Source organism: Anarrhichthys ocellatus, unplaced genomic scaffold, assembly GCF_004355925.1.
Source record: "Anarrhichthys ocellatus isolate YVR2014 unplaced genomic scaffold, GSC_Weel_1.0 scaffold24, whole genome shotgun sequence".
Taxonomy (NCBI): domain Eukaryota; kingdom Metazoa; phylum Chordata; class Actinopteri; order Perciformes; family Anarhichadidae; genus Anarrhichthys; species Anarrhichthys ocellatus.
The window spans coordinates 6,419,459-6,447,095 of NW_022280054.1; the positions used below are offsets into that span (position 1 = coordinate 6,419,459).

General features: G+C 40.2%; 1 protein-coding gene across 4 annotated transcripts; it reads right to left on the minus strand.

The window, feature by feature from the left end:
* Window positions 1-981: 981 nt before the first annotated feature.
* Window positions 982-16,261, minus strand: scn2b (sodium channel, voltage-gated, type II, beta). 4 transcript variants are annotated; one of them, XR_004213192.1, is made up of 6 exons: window positions 15,962-16,261; window positions 8,782-8,942; window positions 8,427-8,643; window positions 7,345-7,537; window positions 5,979-6,046; window positions 982-5,493 (listed from the first exon to the last, which is right to left on the minus strand). XR_004213192.1 is itself a non-coding variant. In XM_031860655.1 (5 exons), exons 1-5 carry the CDS (start codon window positions 16,038-16,040, stop codon window positions 6,037-6,039), a joined length of 660 nt encoding a protein of 219 aa, XP_031716515.1. In that variant the 5' UTR covers window positions 16,041-16,261; the 3' UTR covers window positions 982-6,036. The 4 variants fall into 4 exon arrangements, 3 of the variants coding, with proteins under 3 accessions (XP_031716515.1, XP_031716514.1, XP_031716516.1); XM_031860655.1 differs by having other exon boundaries at window positions 982-6,046; XM_031860654.1 differs by lacking the exon at window positions 5,979-6,046 and having other exon boundaries at window positions 15,962-16,260.
* Between the last annotated feature and the right edge of the window lie 11,376 nt (window positions 16,262-27,637).

The following is a 27,637-nucleotide window of genomic DNA, read 5'->3' on the forward strand; positions in this document are numbered from 1 at the left end:
AAATTGACAGTCTGCGCAGTGGCCTATTTTACTATAGCACCTAAGTCATCTGAACTGACACACATTATCTGTAAACTAATGTGATTATCAATGAAACTTTTTCTTTTAGCCGTGTTCGAACAACAGCACTGCATGTAAAATATTAGACCCCTTCATGTATATGAACGAGACCACTGGGCTGACGCAGTGAGGGTGCAAACGAGCTCTGGCAAAAAAAAAAAAATGCAGGGTCATCCAGAAAAAAAAAGTTGAACCAGGCTCAACTGTTACTGCGATGCACTGCTTTGACCGGAACTGAACCAGCCAATCAAATACATGCAAACGCACAGCTGGTAGATCCTTTGTAGCCTGAAATACCTCGCGCTTGAAATTATTGTGATTTTTAAAATACTGTTTAATAGTGTTATAGACAGCCTTGCACTATTTTGGTGTCGCGCACAGGGCTGTTTTTTTTTAAATCTGGGCTACAGTTCAGAACCAAAATGAATCCCATTTGTCTGCAAACGCTGAAAATACATAGTCTACATTCACAAAGTCACCTCTGGCTGACTCTCAGCGGAGCAGTTCCAGGTTGTCCCCCCCATGATGAGATCAGAGCGCAGCTTGGCTTCCTGAGTTTGAGACTTGTTGCTGCTCACATACATGCGTAGGGTCAAAGCACATGAGCATACTGTGGAGCAGTCAAAACTCTCATGCTCTGATATAAGGCTTTAAACGGAGTTGCTGGGGCCTTTCTGTGTGGATCTGCATGTGTCCACTTTGCTTCTTCAGTGTCCTACCACCGTGCAAAAACATGCTAGTGGACTATAAATTGCATGTAGTTGTAAATGGTTGCTTGCTATAGGTGTCAGCCCTGCAGCAGACTGGTGATAAACAGTGGTGTTCCCTGCTTCTTGACCAGTGTGAGCTGGGAAAGGCTTGAAAAGGAGAAGCAGGTATCGATAATTAAAAGATGAATACAAAGTGAAATACAGAAAACTGTGACATTTTGCAAAATCAACTTTATTCAAAATACACAATGTAATGACAGCTGCATGTTCAGAGGCAGCAAAGTGCAAGCATTAGTTTGGTGTTCACTGACATTTAAAGTTGTACAAGAGCAACTATTGTGGGCAGAATCATAGCCAGAGATGGTAAACAGTGATGCACAATGATAAATCTGTCTACTTCATCGTACAATATTAATGTTTTTGTTAGTTTAGTTGTTTGAGAAATACAGTATATACAATATACAGTAATCTATCTGACTTCATACCGCCAAATATGAATTAGCCCCAAATGTTAATCAGTCCTCACCTCATGGGTGAACCACACAAACCCTGCAACTTAAACAAGCTTCAACCCACTCAGATAGCAGTGTCCCACGAAATGTGTCAGACGGGGCTCTCCCAACCAAATAACTCTGCAGTTAAATGCATACAGCCAACTATTTGAATATATCAATACATCACCATTTTATTATAGTTCTTAACAGCATGATTGTGTTAAATGACCATATTGATCACACAATACACCACATATAATTATAAAATCATGAATAATAAAACCATAAAAACCCTTATTAAGTTATAGGCCTTAACACAGGCCTGTACATATTTTTTTTTAAATGTCAGAAACCAGGAATGGCCAAGCCACCAGATTTGGAAGTGCCAACCACTCTCCGAAATCTGGATGACACAGCATTACAGGCATCATAGAGACATCACTCTGTGACAGCTGGCCTGTCATCACAACATAGTTAAAACAACATTCAGAGAATAACAAAGCTCACATGCTGCAACATGTAAAAGTGGACATTAAATATTAATATCAAGAGAATATTTTTTTTTACATTTAAGGTGCTCCAACCAAAGACATGATCAAAAAAAATGCACTACCAATACATGTCCCATTTAACCATACAATCATCATGCCATGTTTCTATAACGGTCCAACTTTCCCATATACCACCTTATTAAAGTGAGCTTTATGTGATGTCCTCATTTCCATTCCATCCGCATGCTCTCCACTAATTAAACTGATTATATTAGAATTGGTATGAATGTGTTAATGTGCAAAACAATATATACATGTTGATACACCACTGATGAGGTAAAGGCATAACTTTGGAGACAGAGCTAGGATGTAAGTTTTAAAACTTTCATAACTATTACATATTAATCTGCTTTAAAATGAACAAATACAATGTGTTTGTATTGAGGTGTAATGGCTCAATTTAAAGTTTTTTTGTCTCTTAAACCGGGCTCCAGTTGGAAAAAATATATAGATTAGATTATGTGAACGGAAGCTTTTATTTTTTCATAATGTAAACAAAGATTTTTGAATCTTGAAGTTGGCAGATTAATCTCATCTATGTGCAACCAAATACCTCTGAGACTTTATAAATCAAATATGTAAGCAGAACATATTTATGCATGAATCAAAATGAAATCGAAATAAAATTCTGGTATTATAATATTTGATAAATGATTGCTACATATGAGAAAGCTCAAACATGCTTTGACTGACTCACATTGCTGTGGCTTTATCAAGTTAATGAATTAAACAGAACATGATTACATTTCTTAATTTATTATAATATTTTTCTTTTTGATATGCACTGTTTGACATGCATTCATGGCAGTATAGTAAGCTGTACATGCTTTAAATTGACAAAATAGCAGATTCTACCTATTTTCAATTTAGCACCTCTCTGTCAGTCACGAACACAAGCATCTTGTGTTCTAATTTGGATCATTTGGTATTATTTCCTGTATTAATATGCGTGTGATATTTGTCATGGTAAGGATTACTATAAAACGGTGGCTGTGTAAAATCTACTTTTTGGGCAACCTTTATTAAGTCCTCCCATACATATTAATAATGGTTGTCACTGGCAGGAATTACGTGATTGTAGGTGCAATGTGAGTTTTTCCACTTAAAATAGTCTTTGATATGTTTCTGACATAAATTCTGTCATATATCAGCGATAATTCACTTCACTTTATCTCTAATACCATCCTTTTCATCCAGTAACATTATGTATGTAGGGCAGCATTCTGAGAGGAAAGCTCATCACTGTTACTGACAATTATCCCTATGCAGTGTGTGCAAATAAGTGCACAATGTACTGCAGTCACAGATATTGTAAGTGTTGTATGGTCTGATATAAAGACACATTTTATCCTATAAATAACGGAACAAACATCTGTGTCTGCTACTGTAACCTCTGTATTCAGGCACACTAACATATCATTCTTCTAGACAAGGCCTGGATGGGTGCAGACGTTTCTGTCATAGGGGTGGACGGTATAACCAGTAATAACATACAGTAGGAATATAAAGATTGGGCGATGCTGTTTGTGTTACTAAAGAATGAATTTAAAGGGTGACATCTGTCTTTTTTCAACATGGACCCTATTTCCAATGTTTTTGTGATGAAACTGGGGACAACAATTTTTGAAAATGGTCCAGTATTGAGGGAGAACACTGCAGCTGCTAAAGGGGCTGCAAAGTGATCATATCGATGAAGCACAATTGCGCTACGTCAATTTACATCCAATACAGTGAATGTTTTTACCACTGACCGGCTCAGATTGTTATAATAAGTGTCTGACAACATTATGGAGGGGACCCTACAGAGAAAAACATGTTCTTTACCTTTCAATTGATCCGGTTCGTTTGTTGTTGTGTGTCTCACTCGGAGAAGTCTAGTTCTGGTGTCTGACATCGCATCAACATTGTCGAAATCAGCCAAATATTCAGTTATGACATTGAAAATCTTTTAAAAATCACTAAACTACGCTTTCTGTACTCCAACATAACAAACTCTCACTCACGTCGTCTTACGGCAACAAGTCACATGAAACGGTAACAAGAAGGAAGTGAAAGGTTTCTCTGTTTGGTCATTTCCATAATGTTGTCAGGCCCTTATACTAACAACCTGAGCCTATCAGTGGCAAAAACAAGCACTTTTAGTGGGCGTGAATTGACGGTGCGCAATTGCCCGATATGATTACATTACAGCCTGTTCCTTTAGGTCTGCAGCGTTCTCTCTGAATACTGGACCAGTTTCAAACATCCTTGCTCCTATTAATCACTTAAATACAATAACATGGGGGGAAAGGGTCCACGTTACCCTTTATGTTGCATAAAGTACTCTTAAATAATCACTTCAACTCACTGCATGTTACTCAGTGCAGCCCTTTTTCACAGAAGACATTTTGACATGTCACAATAGAAAAATCCCAGGTGTAAATAACAACATAATGATGGCTGAATTCCATTTCGGTGCTTCAGTGTCAGAGTCCTGGTATTGTTCATGCTGGCTCACTGTCACCCTGGCTGTGTCTGAAATCGCTCCCTCATTCATTCACTACTCCGTATATAATAGACATTCAATTGTGTATTCTATGGTGAGCGGTGAGTGAGAATAAACTGAAATTTCAGACACTTAATCATCATCATTTTGTGTTACCACTGACAGTGGTAATGTCATGGGGCTGTAATTTCAACAACTTAAAAATGCAAAATAAAAACCACAGCTACTGTCATGACCTGCAGGGGCACTTGAATAGAGCAGCGCTCTCGCTAATTTTATTAGTACCACCTGTGCTTTTCCTGCTATGAAGTCAAAATGTCTGCTGTGAAAAAGGTCTGTTGAGCAGAGTGCAGAATCAGATTCTGCTGACGATGCAGGGCGATGTTTTTTTGCTCGGAAAACATCCACGCAGGTATGAGGAATGTTTTTTCTCTCTCTCTGGATAACACATGCAACTGTGCATGTTAATTAAGGCATGGTGCCAATACTGAGAGATGCATTTAAGGCAGAGTTGAAAGACACTGGGTTCATAGGATGTTAAACCAAAACATTTCACCCTCCAAAATTCTCAAAGCTAAACTGCAGCAGTTGAAAGAGTGGAAACTGAACAATTTACCATTACACACACACACACACACACACAACATTTGCTGTGCAGTCTGCAGTATGAAGCTCTGCCTCCCCAGCCACTCATAGCGTTATTAATAGTTAATTCATTATATAATAAACTTCAGGCAATAAAATTAGATATTGTGACGCTGTGATATTGTACTGTACTATATTGTAGTATACATTTTAGGTCATACCGCCCAGCCCTTGCATGTCCTATTAGTGTGTGATGAAAATTCCAATCCTTATTGAGAGATTGACTCATTGTGAGATAGTCCCTGAAGTTGACTTGTGGCTATGAATAAAAAGTAGCATGTGTTTAGCAGGTAAGTTCCCTGGCTTATTTCAAGGAAAAAGACGCAGCTCACACAGACATATAGAAATACGCACTCACACAGACACATTCAGCCCCCCCCCACCACCACCACCACCACGCACACACACACACACACACACACACACACACACACACACACACACACACACACACACACACACACACACACGCAAAAGATATGGAAGTATCAGTGGACAATGATTCAAGCAGTGGTTACTATAGATCTTCAGGTAGGGAGTGCTTATGTCTGAAAGAAAAGAGAGGAGAAGAGAATGAACAATATTTGACCGATGATTGTAATATTCTTGGTAGATGCCCCAATAAAAAAAATCTTCTCTCGAGATGAAGCCAGCAGGTAGAGAGATCTGGGGCAAAACACACACACAACACACACACAAAGGAACCTGTACGCTTGCACACATGCATACACATATTGTATAAGCGTTTCTTTTTTTAACACAGTGCACATCCACAGTCCTCTTTTGACAGAGGGATAAATACGTTTGTGGTTCTGTTGGCTACTGCAATTCTACTAATTGCAATTCTTAATGTATTATGTAACATGCAAAGAGAGCAGTGTCCTGTCAGTCTGGTTTTGACTTTGATTTTTATTTATTTGATTAGTTGTATTTCATATTTTTCTCGATACGGTCCATGTCAAGTTCTGTAGCAGACATGGTGTTGATGACAGACGACAACAGTCCAGATTGGGTGACATGAGCAGGTATTTACCGGAGGGGGTGTTGGGGGTGAGAGCTCCACCGGCCGCTGGTTCAATCAGATGACCCAGCTATGGTTGTCTATAAATAAAAGCCAAGAGATGCCCGACAACATCAATAGAGGGAGAAGGTTTGATGTTTGTAATCCAATTACAGGAGAGAAGAGGGTAGTTAAAGTGACAAAGACAGAGTTATGTCTGAGCTGTGTGTTTTTTCTTTTGTACGAATTACATCTTGGACAGAGACTGAGGACCATGCTGTAAACCTGCACTTTAACACATTTCAAAATAGGCTAAAAACATGTGTGTTTTTGTTACACTGCATGTCAGCATACAGTAATTTTAGGAGTAGGAGTAGATGTTTGTACGATTGACTAGTCCATACAGAAGAAAGACCAGTGACCAGACCGGGCGGGATGCATAAATCCCCACAGGCATTTTATTTCCGTGTGCGGGCCTAATGTAAACAAAATAGGCAGTGCCAGCACGTGAGTGTATTGATAAGGCTGATAATATAATCATCAGCACATCGTCCCTATTAATATGCAGCATACGTGTCTGAATTTTGCACTTATCTGGAAACACCATAGGTGAGGTCATTAACCGAAATGCAGCTATCTTCTGGGGGGTGCTGCCAATGTGTGGACGTGGTTTGGACCAGCAGACGTATACAAGTCAACATGGGGCTAACCTGGAATACAGGGGAGTCCGGGGGATCCTCCCGTGGGAATATTTTGATAAACAAGCTATATTTTTATGCTTTTTAAGCACTCTGGCACCTTATTAAATGCAAAGTAATATAGTCTCACATTGTTTCTGATGTAACAAATCTGTGCGCTCTTCCATTTCTCCTCTACTCCAACACCGTTTCATTTTTGACAAGCTGTTGTTTTTACGAGGACTATCTCACAGTCAAACACAAACATTTCTTTTTTTCAAGCTTCACTTTGATATTCCTAATGTTGCAAGATAATTAAATATATAACAAACATTTGGATAATGCACATCAATTAACAAAGATCATCATCATCCCTGATTTTCTCTTGGTTGGGGGTCAGCCTGGCCCCCTGGGGCCCACCCATACGCTGGGTTTGCCGATGACTGGGCTGTAGAATTTAGGTTTTATGGACACAATAATGCGGGTGTTAAAAAGTGCTTAAGTTAAATGTAGGATCACAAAGTGCCGAAACGGCTATAATATACAACTCTTAATTCATTGGCATATTGATTCCTAGTGGTATGCTGCTGGTGACTGTCGGTATGCTGCTGATGTTCATATGTCATTTCAAACGAGACACACTTTCTTGATGCTTCTGCATCTTGATGCTTCTGCTATAGTAACTACTTGAAGATTTAGGATGTTATGGGGAGATTTCTTACTTGATTCCCTCCTCTGCAACACCCTCAGCCTCCAGTTTTCCCTCCTCCTCCATCTTCTCTTCTGAAATCAGTTCCTGTTTTTGGTGTCGGCGAAGACATTTCACTACTACCATGGAAAGGATCAGCAGAGCTAATGCTCCACCCACTGATGCCCCAATCGCAACTGCAATGGTCGAATCCCTTGGAGGGGGAACTGAGGAGAGGAGAATAAAGGGTCAAATAGTTTGTAGACAAAGGATGGAGACAAGTGCAATGCTGGCTAAAAGCTTTACTGGGCTGATTAAACAGAGTGGAAAGAAAGAAAGTGCTGCTGAGTTAGCCAGGGTCATGTGCGTGTGTGAGAGTGTGTGTGGGTGCGAAAAAGATGCTGAGGGACGAAGTTCAACCTCTTGTTGGTCATTAATAAGTAAAAAGCTGACTCATCACCATTAGGTCTTCACACTCCAGGATACACACACACACACACACACACACACACACACACACACACACACACAGTGTGTTATTTATGATCACTGTATGGCATTTAGCAACATTAAAGAACAGTGGCAGAGAGAGCTCAGTGCAATGCAAAACGCAAGCAAATGATAACTTTTACGCCACTTTTGACAACAAATACAGTATTTCACGATAAGAAGAAAAGTCATTAATAAGTCCAAATTCTAGGTTCTTTCTGTTACAGCATTTCAAAAGTCTGTTTTTGTCAACATATACCAATGCATAGCTTACTGCGCCAACCTACAAAGTCAGTGTTTTTAGCCATATTGTGGTGCAACTATAACAATATGAATGAGTCACAAGGGCTATCAGTTTGCAGTGCAGCTGTCCCTGCTGTTGCAGCTGTAAGTAATATCTTCGATAGCAAGATCTAGCCCTAACACTTGACACAAGGAATGTTTCTTTAAAGCAGCACTCTCCCTTGAAAATATACATTTTGGTTTAGCACTGAATACTGCATGTACGTTTGGTAGCCGAGGGGTAAATTTGAAGGTTTGAGAGATGCAGTTTGTGGGTATCTTTATGGCAAGGATTATGATTTATGCAGTGTAGTATCTTCAGAAAGTGTAGGTTTAGTATCTTACGTTCGGAAACAACATTGAGCTGTAAGCCATTATGTCCTTGGATGCGGTCTGGGGGGTTTATCACATTGCAGTTGTAATGCCCCTCATCCTCGATCTGAACATTGGATAGAGTGATTGACATGTCATTCTTATCCGGGTTCCCGGCAAACTTGACCCTATCTCCGAACCGGTCCGAGCGCAGAGGCACCATTCCTCTTTTCTTATGGTACATCATAATCTATGGAGAGAGAGAGAGAGAGAGAGAGAGAGAGAGAGAGAGAGAGAGAGAGAGTGTCCATAACAGGCTTAAACTTTTCAAATGTAGACACCTATAGTTGTAGTTGTAGATGTTTAGCATAATGACAAGCCATTTTACCATCTCCTCTGTGTCATTAAGTGTTTCTTGGTAGGTCCAGTTCATGACAAACTTGTTAGGATCCATCTTATAGCAGGAAGTAAATGTGCAGGGGATTTTGATAGTTGTTCCATTCAGTGCATTAATGCTACCGGGCATGATCACATCCATGCTCAAACAACCTGCAAATAACAACAACACCAGTGTTAATAATGCCGTTAATGCGAGTAAAACATCTGCGCTGTCTAGCAAAGTGATTGCGGATCAAACAATATGTCTTCTGTATTAACATCTCCAGCAAAGTAAACTCTAAAACATAGACAGCAAACAGAAAGTGGTATCTCACAGCATGTTTGTTTGATCCATTTAAATCCACAGCATATGCCTCTTTAGATGGAGTTATTGCAATTTCCAAGCAGCGGCTCTGTCTAGAGAGTAAAAAAGCTTCCACATAAGCTTCCACAACAACATCGCTATTTTTGTTGAGGGTTTGCACATTATTTCAGTTATCTATTGCTGCTACAGAAGGTGACATCCATGTTGAAACACAGGGATCTTAGCTTTAAAAATTGTCATTTGTGATAATTGAATGAAGAGCTTGATTGCGGGTAGCTGTGGAATGGCATTATTCCACTTGAATATGGCTACGCTGAATACACTGTAATAAAGCTAAATTATGTCAAACCCCATGAATGGAATAATAGAGATAGTTAGTGTCGTGGAAGCAAGATATGTTGTTTTTGGCATCTCCTCATTGTAAGCAGGTTTAACACTTTATTAATGAAATAGCATTATAATATTTCTATTGTTTTATATTCATGTAGTACTTGTGCAAATCATGATGGCTAATGTTAAAGGAACAGTCAAATATAGTGGACTGATGGCATCAAATGTAATATTTCTCAGTTATCACCGGTATGATTTTGTTGAAACTGGGGGATGATGATTTTTTGGAACCGTGATCTGGCATCGACACATTTGACCTCATGAAAACAGTAGAATTAAATGGATTAAATCAATTTCACTAATGTAGTGTGGGCATCAAAGTGTATTCAAAGTCATTACTATCATTGCAGTTGATTAAGTTATCAGGAGGGATGGCAGGATAGCACAGTCTATGGAACACTGAAAGGCAACAAAAGCCTTTTATTGGCTCTCATGATCATGATACTTGCACAGTAGTATGTTAAATATACATTTAGACTGCTGCAGTAAGCCATATTCTACATTTCGACGTTCTAAAATGAAAGCAAAAAAGCATATAACTGCATATCATGGAACTTGAAATGAAATTAAAGTATCGTTTAGTTTCCTCAGGTTTCCTCCTCCCTTCTACCATTACGTCTTAAGCATGGGCTTACACTCCCCAGACAGAATCTGTGCCTCTCAGTCAGTATGTGTGTGTTTGTGTGCGCGCGTGTGTGATGGGACTCTGCACCATTCTTTCCTCTGCAGTCGGGTGTTTCTGGCACCCTTCCCACTGCTGCTGCACCACTCCACAGGCCTGCCTCTCTGCACCACACACACCCCCACACACACACATGCAATTTCTGCATCTCCAACCCACCGTATGTATAATTTACATACATACGCACGCACACACACACACACACACACCGTTTTCCATGCGCACCGTTCACCAGTCAGGTGTCTTGTAATGCAGCTGCTTCTTGCTCTCCCTTCCTATTACACACAATCACACACACAATGACACACAACCTCATGTGTGCATTGTCAGCAGTGCGCTAGGCATGCTAGCTGTGCTATGTCAATGTCATCCCAGCACAACGACCTATCTGTACACACTGCTAACACATTTAAACACCAAAGTCACTGACACAGACACACACACATAGCCACACGTGCGCGCTCCATACAGTTACAGTGCCTACCGCACGACTACAACCCATACACAAATACGCAGTGTGAGAAACAGTTTGATACAGGCTCTTGCTGACTCAGCAGTCCTATGGATAGTGAGAAAGGGGCAGATGCAGACGGAGAGAGGCAGAGGCTTGCTAACAGATGAAATACTGCAGTGAAGCAGCCTCATGCGATTCCTCCCTCCCTCTGCCCCTTCTTCTTTCCTCTCCCATCTTCGTCCACCTCTCTTGCCTTCTCTCACGCCTCTGTCCTACTACTATCCTCCGTCCGACCCCATAACTACCCTCAAAATTACAATTTCCGGTCTCCCCCCCCTTGCCTTCTCTCTCTTACGCACTTCTATTTCCCTCCATTGTTCCCTACTCCCACAAGGTCAATGCAGAAAAAAAAGAAGGTAAAACGTAGGTAGGACTGTTACGTCATTTTTTCATTGGGCTGCACGTATATGCACACATCACTATTCACAGCAGAGGTGTGTATTGGTGAAAAATAACAGTTTTAATTTATTAGAGTGGAAAGGCTGTCTGCCTGACTCACTGATGGGTAAAAGAAGTAGTCAAACAGATTGTATATATGGTTGTTGTATGAACAACCTCTTAAAGAGTGTACATCTTATATTTCCACAAGAATAGTAATGAGGCCCACACTGTTCCAATTTGCATTAAATAAATAAAAAAGAAAGCTGTGGCCAACTGAGAGGCACCACAACTTATCTAAGCAACATTGTCAACCAGTATGCACAAATGTTTTTGATTTCAACAGGAATAATGGTTCCCAAAACTACAATCCTTGGATGAGTCAGGAAAGGTTCAATACATATTACAGTGAATATATTTTTTAAGGTAGCCTGGACTAGACTAAACTCTTTCGCCTCCAGATCTCAATCCAATTAGGCATCTGTGGGATGGCATGGACAAAGTTAGTCTGAGCAGGAACCCGCCGAGGACCAGCTTGACAAAACCACAGACACCTTTTGAAGGTCTCTTCTGAAAGTGATGTAAAGCTGCTTGAAGGGCACAAAGGGTTTCAGCTCAGTATTTAGAGGCTCTCATTTTCATTACATTACAGTCATTTAGCAGACGCTTTTATCCAAAGCGACTTACAATTCAGATTCTATCACAATTCTACACCGTAGACTCAGCTACAGGAGCAATTTTGGGGTTAAGTGTCTTGCTCAAGGACACAACAGGCAACTAGTGGAGGGGATCGAACCGCCGATCGTCTGATTGAAGGACGGCCCTGCTATCCACTTCGCCACAGTCGCTCCATGATGATCATACACTAGGACCCAGTTGTGCAATCTCTAAAAGTATTACTCACTTATGTTGGTGTTGAAGGTGGTTGTAACTGGATCTAGGGTTTAAGAAGTGCTGGTCCTGAGTGATTTGTTGGAGTAAATACTGGTCTTGAGTGTGTTGACGCTTTAGGGTTAGTAACTGGGCACCCTCCTTCTTGAAACCTTTGCAAAGGAACCAAATCTCTACAGAGGGCTATGCAACTCTACACGACGTCCTTCAGATAGTTTGGCTCTCTTCTACTCTTCTGCTTTGGGCAGCGTCAGTGAGGGCTCTGATGCTTTTTTTTAAGGGTCTGACCTCTGATCCCCACCTCCTTAGTTCACCACAAAGCCTCTACAAAGAACTATAACCGGGAGCACTTGTAAATTCCTTATATATCTCCAGGGCAATATTGGCTTAATGGTGATGGAGGGGTTGGTTAGACCATAACATCTAATCTGAGTCCAGATAGATTGGTTGCTGGTAAAAACAATTATTTAATTCCAAGTTGCTTTTAGTGGGTCCAGACATTACTTGTTACGTGCTTATCTTCTTCTGCTGCTGCTGCTGCTTGGCATCTGAACACTTGCTTGTGTTTGATAAGTGTTACAATTGAAGATGGCAGTAAGAGGTTGGTCAGCATCACTCAGCCAGCACAGAGCAGATTCTGGGTATTCGGGTAAGTATTTTTTTATGCCTTTGCCTCTCAACACACCAAAGGGGCATTGGCGTAAAAGTGAATCATGAGTTTGCAACTTAAACACTACTGCGCAAAGCCTGTAAAGCCTACAGATGTTTTGTGGATGATATGCTGACTCCAGCATGCTGCCTTTAAATTGTTATAAGTCTGGTATTGTTAGGTTTTGATTCTTTTGACTCAGTGCTGCAGGACTTAGCTCTAGTGCCCCCTGCTTTGGAGAAAGTCACACTGCATTCTGCACACTGCAGCACTCCACACTCAGGTAACAAAAGGGGGAGCAGTCAGCAGTCAATACATTCATTTCTGGAGAAACCTGACGGATGGAGAAGCTTTTCTCCGGTTATGTCATGACTAGACAGGGATAGCAATCGGCCCCAGAGCTCCATTAAGTAATGAACAAAAACATGTGTGGGTCTGCAGCGTCTTTGTGGGATAGGTTACTGTATCAGCACAGACAGGAGCACATTATCCAGGACACTGACCTTATTGAACTGCAGTGTTGCAGGCGTAATTATTGCACAAGCCCATAGTCTTCTGTGATCACCAGTACTATTGATGGAAATATATTGACCGGAGTTGAAAGGTACTTTCTATTCCTTGTCCTCCTCTCCCCTCCACTCTTTCACTGTTATGCATTATTGACAGTCGTGTCTACTCATAATAGAGTCTGGGTGCTTTAAGATACAGTATGCTGAAACTTTGAAGAAGCACTTAAAGGGTTTGAATGGAGTCTACAGGAGATACAAACAAAAAACACCGACATAAAACACAGAAACATGTAAGTAAATAGATACAGAGATCAATGTACATAGCAGTTTGGAATGGTGGCAGTGTTAAACATTATTCACATGGTTTAGATCAGTTAAGGTCACATGTTCACCAAACAAAGGTAAAGCTTCTGGACAGGAATCTGACGAGAAACACTGGGTCCATCTTAACATCTTATAAATAAGGAAACATCAGCAGCCGTCATACATTTTCAAAATATATTTCTAAAGTAATTTATTTCACTAATTCTAACTCCTGCATTACAAACAATAATAAAGGTTTTAATTATGTGTTCCAAAGGGATGCCAAGGTATACATACTTATAGAACTGCACAGAAAAAAGCACTGATAGTTCAATAGGAAGGAAGATATATAAGTTAAGGTAAATTAAGTTTTTTTTTAAAGGGTAACATAAATGCCATATTCATTCAATTGTATGCTACTTTCTTTGTCAACTACGGAGGATTTGCTACATTGTCACGTCATTGGCAACGCTTGTTGGACCATGTCACGATGCAAAATCAGGAGAGGGAGGGTATCTTTGGATTATTATTATTTAATATCTAATTCTAGGCTGAAGGATAAAATGATACTATGTCAGAATGACATACATTGTAATTCAAATAAATAATGTCATGGTGACTGTGACAAACACTGTCATGAATGATTCTTGTTGAAGTGTTTCAAGAAAAAAAGAATACTCAGAAGCAAGACAAAGCTAAAACTCATTTATTTGTATTTGGGAAAGTAAGGAACAGTTAATGGAAAATGTAGGTCCACCGAATGCAAATTCAGTGGTCTTTTTATTTCCTTTATTTGTATTTGTTTTTTAAAGGCTCTGCTGTAATTTAAACCAGGATTCTCTGTTAATTAGAAAAGCACAAGGAGCTCCCTTACCCCTTTTATAGAAATATCTCCCTGCTGGCCTCAATTATAAAGCCACTGTTCGTAGCAGTTATCGTTAGGGTCGGTTTTGAATTTTCTTTTCTCTCAGAAAACTAAATGCATTGCTGTTACATTAAAGTTTTGACTGAATTGTGGTAATTTGACGCTTCTAATGTAATAATGCTATTAGTCCATGCAAGTGCATTAATATTAGATGCCTTGTCTTTGCAGTGTGCTGCTGCCATCTAGTGCGTCTTTGCAGGAACTGTAATTGTGGGGTTGCTGAGTAAAGTTAAAACAATAATGGGCAGAAAGAATATTAGTGGGAAACTGCAGCAGCTTCACAAGTCAGCAGAAGTCCACAGGAATACTGACAAACGTGTTGTTAGCCTGACGGTGTTCTTCTGAAAGGCAGCACACAAGATTTATTTTATGCAATATTTTTTCATTTTGACAATCAAACAGTGGGGTAAATAAGAATTAAAGAGGAATGCAATGATCTTACATTTTTCCCCCCTTAGCACAGAACCTACATCCTGTTAAAATGAGATAGAAAGGAGCAACTGTACAAATAAACATTCAACCATGCTAATCCTTCAGATAGTGATCCAGCCTCTTTCTAAACTACCCTCCTCTCCCTAACTGATTGGATGACCCATCCTCGCAACCTGTGTCCTGCTCAGGTTCATAAACCTCGCCTTGGAGGTGTTGAGTTTTACTAGTGTGCCACACATACATGTTGCACATTTACCAGTGACACCAAGTGGCTTTACTGTAGCGTTTATTATTGCAACTTGAGTAAGCAGCAGGAAGGGAAGGTAAGTTATACAAGCTCAACGCTGACATACATCACCACAGCACTGGCTTGTATAATGATGGACAAGGTTGGCTTTCGATTGTATATCCATATTTAAGCCTCATGTGATCATCCACCCTCGTGATCAGATGTGGGCCATATTGTGTGGAAGCGTGTTTTGATCTGTCGGCTATCTTTTTTATCTGGAAATGATCACAAACAGGTTTGGATTGGCTGTCCTGCTGTGCACATCTGCTCCCTCCTGTGTTTATATAAATCCCAAAAACTAATATTTAGATGACCCCATAAGTAGGTTTGTATTGCATGTCTGCTACTGAATACAAGGCCCATAAATATCAACAGCACAGTGTTAGCGCCTCATTACAGGACTATTTCTGGCCATCACTCACAACACTGAGACCTATTGTGCAGCCTACACTGTCATCCTGTGTGCAGACTGAGCCAATATTTATTTTTATATGGTGCATCCAAAACCCTGTTTAAAGGTTGTGAAGCGCGAGGGCACTGGTTTATATGTCAACAGAGGCTAAATGGATTCGTATAGGGGGGAAATAAGTAATGACAGAAGTACCACAACAGATCAGAATTCAGTTTCGCTAAAAGCCGTCCAAGAAAGCCACAACAGTCTGGTTTTATTAATGGATGGCTTCTGTCAAACTAGGGAAACGCTGGGATGACAATTAACCGACATTATCTCGAATTACAACCATTATCTCCCTCTCATCCTGCACACACTCACTCACACTCGCACACACAGTCAGATATGAAGGGAAAGGCCTAACGATGTAGCGGTTTGCGGGCGCTATCATCCCAACTGTCGCGTATCAATGTATCGGAGCATCGATCGGTTTGGCTGTTTTGGTTTCTTACCGGAGAGCGAGAACAGCAGCAGCAGCGCGGCGCTCAGCAGCTGAACGCCAGACCTCCTTTCCTGCGCGGGGGAAGACATGTTCTCTCCTTATTAATAAATACAAAAACAACGACGCTTTTGAAATATAATATGTTTAAAAAAGGAGTAGCAAATCGGCTCTTGTTGTGTGCATTAAAATGCTAAATATATTTTTTAAGGGGGATTTAGAGGCAGGACATGGCTGGCAGTGTCTGTAGCCTTATGACGGTTGATCTCCTGGTTGACGGTTGATCTCCTGGTTGTCGGTTCGTTGGCGGCGGAGGAGGGAGGGCAGGACAGGAAGCCACTGGGATAAAAGGGAGGATGTCTCTTCCTCACATATAGGTTGAAAACAAATAACTTACTATAAATAATAAATACACTAAAGAGCAACAAATAAGCTCAAAATCAAACAGACTCACATGACAAAGTATAAACATGGTGGCCCAACTAACACACTTTAATTTGTTACTGGTGTGTGAGGTAAATGGACTGTATGTGTATAGTCTTTCCGACCACTCTAAACGGTTTTCACACTACTTGTCATATTTCACTTGTCATCATTCACCTATTTACACCCATTCACACACTGATGGAAGGGGCTACCATGCCACCTGCCCATGAAATGCATGCAAGATGACAACAACAACTATTTCAGGATTCTATTTCAAGATTTGTGTGAAGAATCAGTAGCAAAATCCAATATCTGCATGTTACATAAGCTTCTGATAAATAACCTAACCCTATAGGGTCATAAGGATGAGGAGGGCCCCACTCAGAGGAACTAGGCTGCCGTGCAGACAAACAAAAAAATAAGCAGAGGCCATCTCAACCTCCCTCCTTTACTCCGTTCCTCTATCCATCCTGCCTAGATGAGAGGCAGCAGGAGAGGATACTGGGGGGAAAAAATAGGCAAACACTAACGTGGTCACAGGTTTCACCCCTCACCTGACCATCCGTCTCTACAATTTGTACTGGAGGCAAAGAGAGGGTGTGATGTGCATTTGATAAAAGGAGGGAGGTGAAGAGAGAGGCTAGCGTATATGCAGGGATATGGAGAAGACTCAATAATTCCTCCGAGCAGACTGATAATCTCATTTTTCAGGGAAAAAAATGGCTGATGCCACGCAGGGTACAGGAAAGAGGAGAGGAGCATTAGAGAAAGTGAGGGCTGAGGGAAGGAAGGAGGCAGTTATGCAAAGACAGGAAGAGAGGAAAAGTAAAAGGCAAGAGGCACTTAGAAGAGTGGTTTGAAAACATTAAGCCATTATAGTAGTAATGGAGGCGGAAGAAGAGGAATGGGCGGTTTGCTAGTTTGTGGTTAATAATACAACACTGCTGACTGTACAACAAGAGAGAGCTTCCAAATTCACTGTCAAAGTAGATGCTTTCCACATCAAGAAGCCATAATCATAGTCCACTTATTTCATCTACCAGGCCTGTAGGCTCGGAATGCTTTGTGGATGGACACAAGAAGAATACACCTCCAATAGCCCCAAACTGTTGCTTACTAGATTGCTTAATGACACAACTAATTCTATTTTCAAATTTGGATACCTTAAAGTCTCTAGGGATGCCTTCTATAACACTGTTTACAGTAGCTGATATATCCGTGAGTATAAGAGAAAACATACTGACAAGTACAACATAGCTCAATGTGTTTGGATTACAGTAATTCCATAGTGACAGCATAAATGTTATGCAATCACCGCCATATATCTCCCTCTCTCATTCTGCATTGGGGTCCTACACACGAACACCACTGTTCCTGCCAAAGTCAGAGCAGTTTTGGTCAGAGACTTCTGGAGTTGTGCTTTTATCTGTGCTCTTTTTCCTGGTTTGAATGGGGCGGGGCTTAGTTTGATTAAAAAAAAAGGTGATGTCACGTGTTTCTGTGCACCAATCAGTTTAGAAACAAAATGTGCTCATTTTTGCCAGCACTGTGGGTGGCATCTGATCAAACCACACCCACCCAATCCTGTTGAAACATAACAGCTGAGTGTTTGAGTGTTAAATTCTCAGTAAATATTAATTACATGAAGGATTGTTGATTGTTTGTTTATGAATAGTAAGTGCTTTAGAACAGTATAAGATGCAGGAATGAAGTAAATCCTTAAAAACTGTTGTTATAAAAACTATACTGTTAAAATGTTTCCCTTTTTAATACTATTTAGTGCATTATTTAAGTGTGTGACTAGAAGTTGACACCATGTTCATCACGAATATAATTGAATGAATTTGATAACACTATACTGTTGCTGCACAGTGGTGAAATGCACACATTCATGCTCCCCAGTGAACGGATCTTTTTCATTTTAGATACATTTTGAGCTCCCATGTAGCACCAGCTTCAGGCCAAAGAGTCAATTTTGAACACGTTCTTTCTTCCAATACCTCTGTGTGACGATTGTAATAATTGCTGTAGCATCTTGTGGCTGCTTGAAGACAACATGTTAAGTTTGTAGTTTTTAGCACAATTGGAGATATACAGGATATACGTTTGGTAAAATATTGACAGGAAAAGCAACATGCAACAATTACCCCATCTACATTAACATACACCTCAAGCACCTCATGGCACCTTTAAAAGGCTCCAGCTTTATGCCCCTCTCCTTGGTGCTGAATGTCTCTACGCAGTGTGTCCTTCTCCGTGGTGCTGAACTTCACCACTCAGTGTGGAAAGGCCCAAATATTGAAATTAGTTTACAGAGCTACAAAGTGTAATCAGTAAATCATGTTTGAGTTACTTTACTCATTATAATAAAGTATATTAACTGTCCTCTTTCTCCCTGTCCCCCTCTCTCTCTCCCCCCTGCAGAGAGAAGACACGTTGCCTTTGTTGATAGGCAGCAGGGCTATTGTGGAAGGGTGAATCACTGCTGTGCTGACGGTTGCTGATTTATTACAGACAATCAGAGGTAAGAGGTCTGTTGAGGTAATAGACTCAAAAGGTGTCAGATATAATTGCGGGATAAAGGGCCTCAAGCTCAATATCAATACGTATTTTTTGCTAATTTTTTTAATGGCACATAAACAGGTTTCTGTCCTTTTAAAGATTCCACAGATTTAGTTTGTGTTTTTGTTATTGCAGTAGTTTTGCAGTAGTGCAGACGTTTTTATTTTCTTAAGGTTAATATTTTATACATATACTCTTTATACTCTTTATGGCAATTACGACTCTTAGTTGTCTTATGATAACCTCCGATACACTTTAAAGCTTCAGGAATGACATCACAGAACTTCAGTTAGGTTGATGAAGAGCATGAGGTTAAAGGGTCTTTTTCATCAATTACACCAAACTCTGTAGTAAACTATATCCAGATCATCGTTCCATTTAAGCCAATCAACCACTGCCAATCAGGTAAGTCCACTGATGAGCAAGTACTGGAGGAGATTCTGCACACTCGAGCCAATCAAGCAGACCAAAAATGGCTTTCTTTGTCTGATTTGAAAGAAACAACCATATTCTTCAAGCTTTATATTAACGGTAACCTCATGTAATTGCCAGTACATCATGTCCTTCTGAAATGTTACAACTTGTACTGAAATATCAAGCATTCCAAAACCTGCCTTAGCTTTTCATGGAACTTAAACTCAGAAATGTTAGACTTTACACGTTCACAAAGACACACTGTGTGGCTAGACTGTCTGGTTTGGGGAGGATGAGCAGGCTCAGCTTGGCCTTCATCTCTATTGAAGGACCAACCCTGGACGACGTTCTTCATACAATCCGGCACCTCATTTGGGACACAGTAAGCGTATGATGTGAGTCATGAGACGACGTTTAGTCTTTGAACTCAAAGCCCAAACTATGGACAAAAACATCTACAACAACAAAGGAAAAGTGTCAAAACGTTTTGGTTTTCAGTGTCAAATTTAAACACAATTCTCTGCTGAAATTGTACATTGTTGGCAATTATTGCCATCATTTTTGGTCTTTACTTATGTCTTTCTGACTGATTGTGAACTGATCAATCCCTCAGTATGGAAATGCTACGATTTACTATAGTGTTTTGTAATAATTATGTCGTTTTATGACCATGTAGCAAGTTTACAAACAAGGAAAAGGAAAATATTGAAATTAAATAAAGATTTTCTATCGAGGTCAATGTCAGTGGGACAAGTGCATTTCCTGTTCAATTCCACCCTGAATCTCACTCATAGATATTTGTCTTTCATTGCTGACAGAGACTGGTTCTTCATTGCTGCAGCCTGAGGACCTGAGAGACGGGCTGAGAGAGAAGAAGGAAGAGCAACTCTGAAGAGTGAGAAAGAAAGTGGGAGTAGTTCAACAATTTGTTGCTTTTTTTTGTAAAGTGTAATGTACATTTAAAATGAACTATTTACCAGATTAATTATGTCTAAACGACTAAAACGTCCGACATGGAGATTAAGATAAACTTGATCTTCAGTAAGAGAAAATAAGACATGATTCTCTTATTATTTTGTATAATAAGTATCCACACATGCAGAAAACTCACAAAACATTAAACAGCTTTAAAATCACATCTGTAAATGTACTTCTCTCTGGATCCAAAAGAGGGCGCTGTGACTCCATGATACACATGGAAATGCTTTGTAATAAAACCGTCATTATTTTAACATTTTTAATGTGACTTCTTTCTGAACAAATTTACCCTGCAAGTTTTCTTGAGCTTATTAAGCATCAGTATCAGTTCTTAAAAAAAGGGAAAAGAATGGTTCTCAGTTGGAAGTTTTTCTAATGAGATGAATGTTTTCAGTTTTAAGTGAACTCTCATTTTTTAAAACCAACATTTCACTTCAAATTTCTCACATTAGAGTTGGTTTAAATATATTGAAATGGCAATTAGATATGGCCTGCTAACATCAGGTTACTTTGGCAGACCTTTAGAGTATGTTACATATTTATATATGTTTTAATATTAATGCACGTGTCCATACATGTTTTTAGTGAGATAGAAGATAATGACAACAATCTTCTCAATTTGTTACTGATGTTCCCGGCAATTATCTGTTATCACCATCACCAATTATTACCAAACATTTCAAATTACATTCATTTTTTAAATGTAAAAAGTGTAGTTTTATAGAATAAAGCTGCACTGGCAGACATCTCCCTCGATTCGTGATAATTTTTTCCACATTCTTCATCAGAAATTCCCCGTAATCTAGAAGAAGCCCAGGGTGACAAGGCAGGAGGTATGATAGTACTCTGATGCTCCTCCAGGTAAGCTCAGAAGTCCACTAGCGCACCACTGGGATGTGAGCTCCACTGAGTTTGACAGAATGTTTGGTTGACAGCTCTGTTCTCCTGCCCGCCTTTCTCATCTCGTCTTCCACACACGTCCATATTGTCCCTCGCTTCTGACACCACAGACTCTTTTGATCACTCTACATGTTTGTATTGCACTGCAGCGAACTACTGAGGACTACAGTGAGAGGAGGAGTGAAAGAGAAGGAAAGTGGGGGATAGAGAGAAAATATTCCATGTCTTTGTTTTTCTCTCTGTGGCATCTTGCCTTGTGGGAGTGAAGCTCTTTGTGGGGAATTTGAGAGCTTAACACTGGTGTGTGTGTGTGTGTGTGTGTGAATGAATTTGTGTGTGTCACTGTGTGTATGTGTGCAGGAACCCGGGAGACCGTGGCAGTCTCTCTCTTGTTGACTTCTAAAAGTCCTCCATTGGCCTGAGACATGACGCTGTACCATGTCCTCAAATAACCAAAGGATGAGAGGACAAAAACTGAGAAGAAAAGCAAGAGTGAAAGAAATAGAGGGGAAGGAAGTAAAAGAAAGAAAAGGCAGTCAGGGAAAAAACGGTTCTAAAAAGTAGGCGAAAAAAGAATCCATGAAAGCTGGATAAAGAGTACAAGTGAGATGCGGTGCAAAAGATGGAGATAAAGACAAATGAGAACAGAGGTAAGGGGGATAAGACAGATGTAAAGGAATGATAAAAGTATAGATGTTCAATGAGACAACAAGGAGACGTGTCATTCATCTGTCAAGGTGACGAGAAGTACAGCTGTCAGTCTCCTTAACAGAAGATGCCACTGCTGATTTTTTTCCTTTGTCTGACTGAGTTCAAACTGCGGTGAAATGGTGAGCTCGAAGTGTCACCTACCTGGGTGAGAGGCTATCAACCACTTCATTCCCGTACACAGTTCCACATTTATTCACAGCCCCTGCTGGACCCTTTCATGGTGCTTTTTCTGTCTGTGTGGATGGATTGCATTGACACAGCAACTCATAACATAACATACACGCACACGCACACACGCACACACACAGCTGAAATGAAGACAAGCAAAGCACAATACATATAACCCAAACACATCATAGTGATGAACACTCGCAGCCATGGCAGCTTCAATTCAATTAAATTTATTTTTGTACAGCCCAAAATCACAAATTACAAATTTGCCTCAGAGGGCTTTACAATCTGTACACATGACATCCTGTGTCCCGGAACCCTCACATCGGAACAGGAAAAACTCCCCCAAAAATCCCCTTTAACGGGGGAGAAAAGACGGTTGTTGTTTGTGAACACAACATTCAAAGTTGTCCCCTCCTCCCTGACACATCGACACCATGAAGCACATGCCCCCTGACCGCAGTTAGGGTTAGGATGCCAAGCCCAGATTCACTCCCGTTTCGTATCAAGCTTTTCGCTTTTCCTGCGCTGTGTCTGCCATTTTCGTAGCTTCTTCTTAGATGGTCCTTGCGATTTGGCACCTGGTCGCAACGTTTTCATATAGGTTGAGGCCCAAAAACGTCCCCAACAAAGCAAAATAAGAAGATACAGGCAAAGGGCAGGGTCTCTGCAGATACAGACATCGCCACACACTTCTAGCAGGTCATAAGGGATGAATGAGAGGTATTTATTTTGTACGAGTCTATACACTGTTTTTTCACATCACTTTTAGTTTTCTCCTTGTCTGCTATAAGGTGATATAAGATCCACGACATTTGAAAACATTCAGAGATAATCATCATTGTGTGTGTTGGAAGTTTTGGGTTTGCCCTGTCAGCATTAAGAGCCTTTTTTATAATTAAGTTACAGGAAAATATGCAAGGGAAGCACTGCTGATTACACTGAAGTTAGATCCAAGCAGGTGTGGAAACAAAGCTGAGGGATGATAATAGCTTCCCACACTATGCACAATGTGAAACTGTGCAAATACTTTATCCTTACACCAAACCATGTCTGAGGCTGAACATGTCAGAACGAACGTCTTAAATCTTATGTAAAACCCCAGCAGCAACTTTCATTCTTCCAACAACGATCTTTTCATTTCTTTATGGCTGTATTTCTTTCTCTAATTAACAGTGTTCTCTTCTTCTCTTCTCTGTGATGCTGGGTAGAGCAGGGGATGGAGGCTGTCATCAAATATGCAGCTAACCCTGTTTGTCCTCCATTCTTTTAAATCTGGCCCAAAAGCAGCAGGATCAAATGACTTCTCTCGCATGCAGAAAGGGTAAAACCAGGACTCCCCTTCCTCTGCTTTTTTCAGTTTAGCAGAGGAACTCTACAATCTCACATCCTGCACTTTTTTTAACAGTAAAAAAAGGAAGGCTTAATCTTATTAGTGGTGGGATTCCAGTAAGCCTAATTTGCAGTATTGTAAGAGATCAAGGTAATCTAATGGCTCTTTTAAGGATACAAGACAGATTACACAATGAGGACTCCAGCCTTCAGAGATAATGAGGACAACCCAAAATATGCAAATGAAAGAAAGAAAAAAATTGTTATCTCTTACAAAGATGCACGCGGGGTACAAAGGAAGCTCTGCACTTGTCTGATGTGTGCACACATACTGTATGCATACAGTATATGCACAAAGACCAAAAAAAAACAGTCACACACAAAGAGACACACAAAAAGCCCACAGCCCATGCGGAGAGATTTGCAAATGAACCAAACTCCCTCTTAGAAAAACTCTGCATCTATCAAAGAGGTCTCAGCAGGAGTTGGCAAGCACTCGTCTCTTCATCTCTTTCTTCGCCTGCATCGTCCTTCTTTATTCCTCTCCAGGGATTTTTTTTTTCCAACAAAATTCAAAGTGAAAGGATTTTAGAGGCTAACATTTGCAGCTTTGTTTGGAGATTAGTCAAGGAGAAGAAAGACGCGTGTGTCTATGTGTGTGTGCACAAGCATGTGTATACTGTGGCCCTTCGTTGACAGCTAATGCAGATTTAATGTGATAATGACAAGCAGAGATACAATTTGTTTCCCAGTGAGCCGCGGCATTCAGCCTTTGTGGGGGGTTAAAAGGTCCGCAGCAAAGCAACATCAGCAGACTGTTAAAGCTTTTTTTATTTTCAGCCAATCACACTGACGTCACATGGATTTTAGACTAGCAATATCACTTCTTTCTGCCACGAATGTCAGCCTTTCCCTTTACTCCTCCTACATGTTGGCCGGTCCATCAGTGATACTGTTATTGATTGTTGAAAACCTAGCTTTCCTAAAAGGACTACTCCACCAATCGATCATTTGAGTATCACATACTCGATGCCTGTAGGCTTGAAAGGGAGCTCTGAAAACAGATTGCTATTTTGCGGTGGATGGATTCACACCAGCCACAATGGATTAAAATGATGTCCCGGCGTCAAAAAAATTGTTTAAATATGCTACTTCTGCCCTCGAGGCCACGAGGAAGCAATAATGTGATACAAAAAAAGTAGTGCATTTGGCTGTGACTTGTAGAAACTCTGCTGACAGCATGGTCTTACAGATGGCAACGTCACTTATTTGATAGGACCACACCACAATTTATTTAAAAGATGAGGGAGACCTATAATTTCCAGGGCATGTGTACCATAAGTCACTGTCAAAATGAACAAAAATACAGGAATATACAGTGTACTCCAAACGTTCAATAAAAAGGGGTGTAAATGCAGCCATAGAATAGACCATGTTAATTACAATGCAGTTTTTACAATAAGCTTTCTCTTGCCAAGGTTCTTTTATTGTTTCGTCCCCTAACATTAAGTAGAAGTAGAAGGGTCAACCATCTGCACAATGATGACTTCTGGTTCATTCTGGCAGGATAACTCTGTTCAATACAACTTCAAGTCAAATTTGCGGAATATTTCAAGATACATGTAGTTGCACACAAACAAAGATGTTCAAACCTACAGGCAGATGTGTACACATTGACGAAAATCACATGAACATATGAGATCCAAAATCAGCTTTATTGGCCAAGTACTTACAGTATGTTGACGAATACGAAGAAATTGACTCCAGTTCCCATTAGCTCTCAATAAACTTATACTTATACTTAAGGTGGGTGCTGAAGATTAATATACAGGATGAGATCCTAAGAGGTTTAGTCATAACCACGCAAATGCTGAAAAGAATGTATGCCTGTGCATGCACAGACAACATGCCGGCATGGGTGAGGACTTAATTAAAAAAGTGCTCTGTTCTTGGAGCTACAAGGCTGCAGTTGTCTGCAACCTTGAAAAATGCATAATGAGAAGCAAAGATAGTAAAAGAGCAGCAGTCATCTTCTGTAATTTAACATTCTGTGAAAAACACCTCATCGCCCTTCACCATACTTAACCGAATTTAACCGAAAGAGCTCTCATTGGGGCTCATTGTTCCACATACATCTTTTCATTTTCTTACCATTTTCATTATTACATTTTTTCCCCAGTGTTCAGAAATTACATTTGGACTCTTAAGATAACAATAAGCATCAGCAGTGTCAGCAATTACATGATAATGGTTATGTTAATGACAACAATGATTAGAGACCATAGGAGCAGACCACACAACTATTCCAAAACATGAACACTAGTTTACATGGAAAGCACAACACAGATCACATTCCTCTTCAAGTCCCTCTGGAGCCATTGAACCCAGATCAAAAATCTATTTAGTCTGTGCTTTAAACAGAACAGGTTGTGCTCTCCACCCCCGATGGTCGGGGATTGGTCATCTCTCAGACTAGAAAGGAGCCTCAATATGGCTTTAAATTATGTTTATGCCTTCGCATTACAACCTGGCCATGTAACCTTTGCTGCTTCTAATAGGCCATTTTCACACAAGACGTTTTTATTTGTCATAGCAACAAAAATATAGGTGTCATTAATGTCAGGGATGACGGCTCCGTTCTATTTAAGGGTCCAAGTATAAGCCCAGTGATCATTCATTGTATTACTGACACCATCCTACTGTGGCATGTCAAACAGACTTGCTTGAAAACGCCTCTGTTAATCCTGTCCTGATTGTTTGTTTCCCTTTTATGAGTATTGCTTCCCACACCAAGTACTACACTTTCTTTATTTTTGGGGAGGTCTAAACATAATAGGCACAACTTTTAATGTTTTTTCAAATGTATTTTTTAAAATGATCTATCTTGGTAATTATCTTGATGTTTTGTCATGTAAGGCACCCTGTAAATCCCTTCAACAAATGTATATATATAGAGAGAGTGTATATACGTATACAGTATACACTCTTAGATTGTGAAAATGTCCATGATATTGCCCACTTCCCTGGTGTGTTACACTTGGCCCTCTCATTTTCTCTAGCTTTTTTTATTTTTTTAGCATCTTTTTCTTCTCACCAAGTTAACAAGACCGTTGCTTATGATGGGATCTTTGGCTGGAGATCTGATAAACAGAGATCCTCCAGCCGGTTTGTATTCTCGCCTCATAACAGCACTGATAACGTGGTCCAGGATGCATGGCAAGTGTGAAGGGACACACCGCAACACTCTTGGGAACAGTGTTGGGCAAGTGTGCTCCACTTAGTGTTCTGCCAGAACAACTCTGACAGCATGTTAATGCTAGTGAGGCGACGGGTGCCAATACTTTCTGCCGTATTAAGGTTTTCCACAAGAGCAGATGCCATATGTTTCTTTCTGCCACAGCCACATGTCCCCTTCCCTTTCAGCTTTGCCTAAAAGGGACCCAGTGTAAATGAGGGGAAAATCAACAGCTTCTCAGCTTTCTGTTGCTAATGTGTTTCTGTGTTCAAAAGCCAGCACAGTTGGGAAAAGAACTGTCTCGACAGAAATAAATTAATAATAAGAAACATCACCATTCTTTTTTTTTTCCTCCACAGTAAAAGCACCCTGTTTTACATTTATACTGGCTTCCTACTTTTCTCAAGGAATGGATTTCCATATGGTAGATGATCTTTGGCAGATATTGTGATCCTTACTCATACTGAAGGGATTCAACTTTTTCTGCTGCAATATTTGCGTACTGAATCAAGGGCAAGAGCACAGGTACGTAAAAGCGTGTGACAGTACGATAGAAAGATATGAGATAGAGAGAGGCAATAACTAAAATATAGTTTGCACTGAAACAAAAATAAATAATGCAGGGATCAAATCAATGTCTATCGTCCTCATTCACTTGTCTTCCCTTGCTTTTGTCAGTTTTTCTTTTGATGGAAGTGAGCCTGTCTGTGTCTGTGAAAGCGCAACAGAGGGAGTGAATTTAGCTTTTCAACAGGAAAGCTACAGACTCCTGCAGCTGCTTTTCTTTTTTTTAATGCAAACTTTATCTCATATCATCAACTTACATAAAACTATCAGTGACAGATAGTGAGTGTGTTTCTATTTCCATGCTCCACAGTCAGACAGTTGGTTATCATTTCCAAAGCAGAGGGAGACACACACACACACACACACACACACACACACACACACACACACACA

Excerpts from the sequence above, each read along its gene's own strand:
- scn2b (XM_031860654.1), bottom strand. The coding sequence starts at position 16,040 with ATGTCTTCCCCCGCGCAGGAAAGGAGGTCTGGCGTTCAGCTGCTGAGC. Across the intron at positions 8,644-8,781 it reads TTAATGACACAGAGGAGATG|ATTATGATGTACCATAAGAA; the intron begins GTAAAATGGCTT and ends CTCTCTCCATAG. Across the intron at positions 5,494-7,344 it reads GTTGCAGAGGAGGGAATCAA|ACATAAGCACTCCCTACCTG; the intron begins GTAAGAAATCTC and ends CTTTTCTTTCAG.